Here is a 2391-nt window from a genome sequence, read left to right as displayed (position 1 = left end):
CAGAGAGACGTGTAAGCAGAGGGCACCTGTGTGGTGACCAGCAGGTCACTCATGGGCAGACCGGCTCTCCTGACTCTGCATTAGGGCACAGGGAGCCCATTTGTTGCTCAGGGCTCACCAGTGGTCAGGCTGAGAGCAATGGGAAAGATGAGGATTTCTGCCCCTTCAGAGCAAGTGCCCTCACTCAGCAGCAAAAACCTGAGCTCACAAAAAAGATGAGTGGAGCTCCCTCAAAGAGAAGTAATTCTGAGGGGGTGTTGGGGGAACTAGCTTAGGATTGACTCAAGAAGTCAGCTGTAACTTGTCAATGTCTTTCATTGTCAATGTCTCCTCTTTCAATGGTCAGCCATGCCCAGAGGCACCAAATGTCCAACAGCAGCTCCATCACCCAGTTCCTCCTCCTGGCATTTGCAGACACATGGGAGTTGCAGCTCTTGCACTTCAGGCTCTTCCTGGGCATCTACCTGGCTGCCCTCCTGGGCAACGGCCTCATCATCACCACCATTGCCTGTGACCACCGCCTCCACACCCCCATGTACTTCTTCCTCTTCAACCTCGCCCTCCTCGACCTGGGCTCCATCTCCACCACTGTACCCAAAGCCATGGCCAATTCTCTCTCGGACACCAGGGCCATCTCCTATGCTGGATGTGCTGCACAGGTTTTTCTCTTGCCTTTTCTGATGGTAGCAGAGTATTGTCTTCTCACCATTATGGCCTACGACCGCTACGTTGCCATCTGCAAATCCCTGCACTACAGGACCCTCCTGGGCAGCAGAGCTTGTGTCCACATGGCAGCAGCTGCCTGGGGCAGTGGGTTTCTCTATGCTCTCCTGCACACGGCCAATATATTTTCCCTACCCCCCTGCCAGGGCAATGCCCTGGACCAGTTCTTCTGTGAAATCCCCCAGATCCTCAAGCTCTCCTGCTCACACTCCTACCTCAGGGAAGTTGGGCTTCTTGTGGTCAGTGCCTGTTTAGGCTTTGGTTGTTTTGTGTTCATCGTGCTGTCCTACGTGCAGATCTTCAGGGCCGTTCTGAGGATCCCCTCTGAGCAGGGACGGCACAAAGCCTTTTCCACGTGCCTCCCTCACCTGGCCGTCGTCTCCCTGTTTCTCAGCACCGCCGTGTTTGCCTACCTGAAGCCCCCCTCCATCTCCTCCCCAGTTCTCGACCTGGTGGTGGCTGTGCTGTACTCAGTGTTGCCTCCAGCACTGAACCCCCTCATCTACAGCATGAGGAACCAGGAGCTCAAGGAGGCCATTAGGTATCTGATTTCATGGATTTTTTTCAAGAGGGAGAAATGTTCCACCTCTCTCCACAAATGACTCCCGCACTATTTGATTCCATCTGCTTTTTTGTGTGTTTTGTTATTGGCTTTGTGTTTTTAATGATTACATTTCTCATCATTGCTGTTGATATTGTCATTTATGGTTTTTATGCTCCTACACAAAGGTTTCACTTGTGTCACTACACCTGAGACATTTACGTCTTAGTTTCACCTGGTTCCCTTCTAAAAATGTATTTCACAGTGGCTCAGAGCTGGCCTCTTTCACAGAGTCTCCGTTAACAAAGCAAGATCTCCCTGGTGCAGTGCTTTAATGCTGGGGTCTTTCTCCAAACATGCCTGAGGAAATTCACCCCTGAAGGTCTTCTTCCTCCATGTGTCCAGGAATAAAAAGCTGACTGTCCGTTTGTAACATTGTAGAGATATTGGACTGGATTTAGGAGTCACCAGTCGGTGTCTGGTGAGAGGTAAGATCGTGGGTTTAACTGAGGGACGTACCCCAGCCCTTCACACAGATGACATAAAGGCCACCCATCCTGTGGGAGGGGAATCTGGAGCTGTCTGGAGAGGCTGGTGTTTCTCCAGGGACAGCATGTTCCTGGGGTTGTGCTGGGATGGCAGAGGTCAGAAGGATGGGGTCTGGGGCCTCAAGCAGAGGCCATGTGCAGACCTCCTCTGGGCACTCTCCCGTTCCTCCCCACCTGTCTACAGCAGGAATTCCCACAGAGGGACAGACACGTCCAGGTGTGGCCACACCACGGCTCACTGAAAGGGCATGAAAAGTCAAGCTGTCTGGGTAGCCCTCTCCTCCTAATCCATCCCTGTGTGCAGCTGGCCTCGTTCATGGTCAGCATGCGCCACTGGCTCATGTGGTGTCCCTCATAATGCGTGGGCCCTTCTCCTCAGGGTCACTGCTCATCCTGTCACATCCCACCTGGCACTGTAATACGGTGTTTTTCTTCCCCCTGATGCAGGACTGGCCACTTCTCTTTGTAAAACTTAAGCAGTTTCTTCTGGCTGAGTCCCAGAATTTCCCAAGGTCCCCCTGGACTGAAGATCCATTTTGTTCGTTCTTCATGTTTGCGTGCAGGCAGCTCACCATGGTT

General features: G+C 52.5%; 2 protein-coding genes across 2 annotated transcripts; both read left to right on the top strand.

Annotated features, from left to right (window-relative positions):
• Positions 1–365: 365 nt before the first annotated feature.
• LOC128903391 (olfactory receptor 14I1-like) lies at positions 366–665 on the top strand (the record flags this gene model as incomplete). The annotated part of the gene is made up of 1 exon (XM_054187408.1): positions 366–665. A coding segment is annotated over exon 1 (300 nt), but the record flags the coding sequence as incomplete, so codon positions are not given.
• An 81-nt stretch (positions 666–746) lies between these two features.
• Positions 747–1199, top strand: LOC128903392 (olfactory receptor 14J1-like; the record flags this gene model as incomplete). The annotated part of the gene is made up of 1 exon (XM_054187409.1): positions 747–1199. A coding segment is annotated over one exon (453 nt), but the record flags the coding sequence as incomplete, so codon positions are not given.
• Between the last annotated feature and the right edge of the window lie 1192 nt (positions 1200–2391).

Source organism: Rissa tridactyla, unplaced genomic scaffold, assembly GCF_028500815.1.
Source record: "Rissa tridactyla isolate bRisTri1 unplaced genomic scaffold, bRisTri1.patW.cur.20221130 scaffold_29, whole genome shotgun sequence".
In the NCBI taxonomy this organism is placed as follows: Eukaryota; Metazoa; Chordata; class Aves; order Charadriiformes; family Laridae; genus Rissa; species Rissa tridactyla.
Note: the sequence above shows the minus strand (reverse complement) of the source record. Positions and strands in the feature narration are given on the sequence as shown.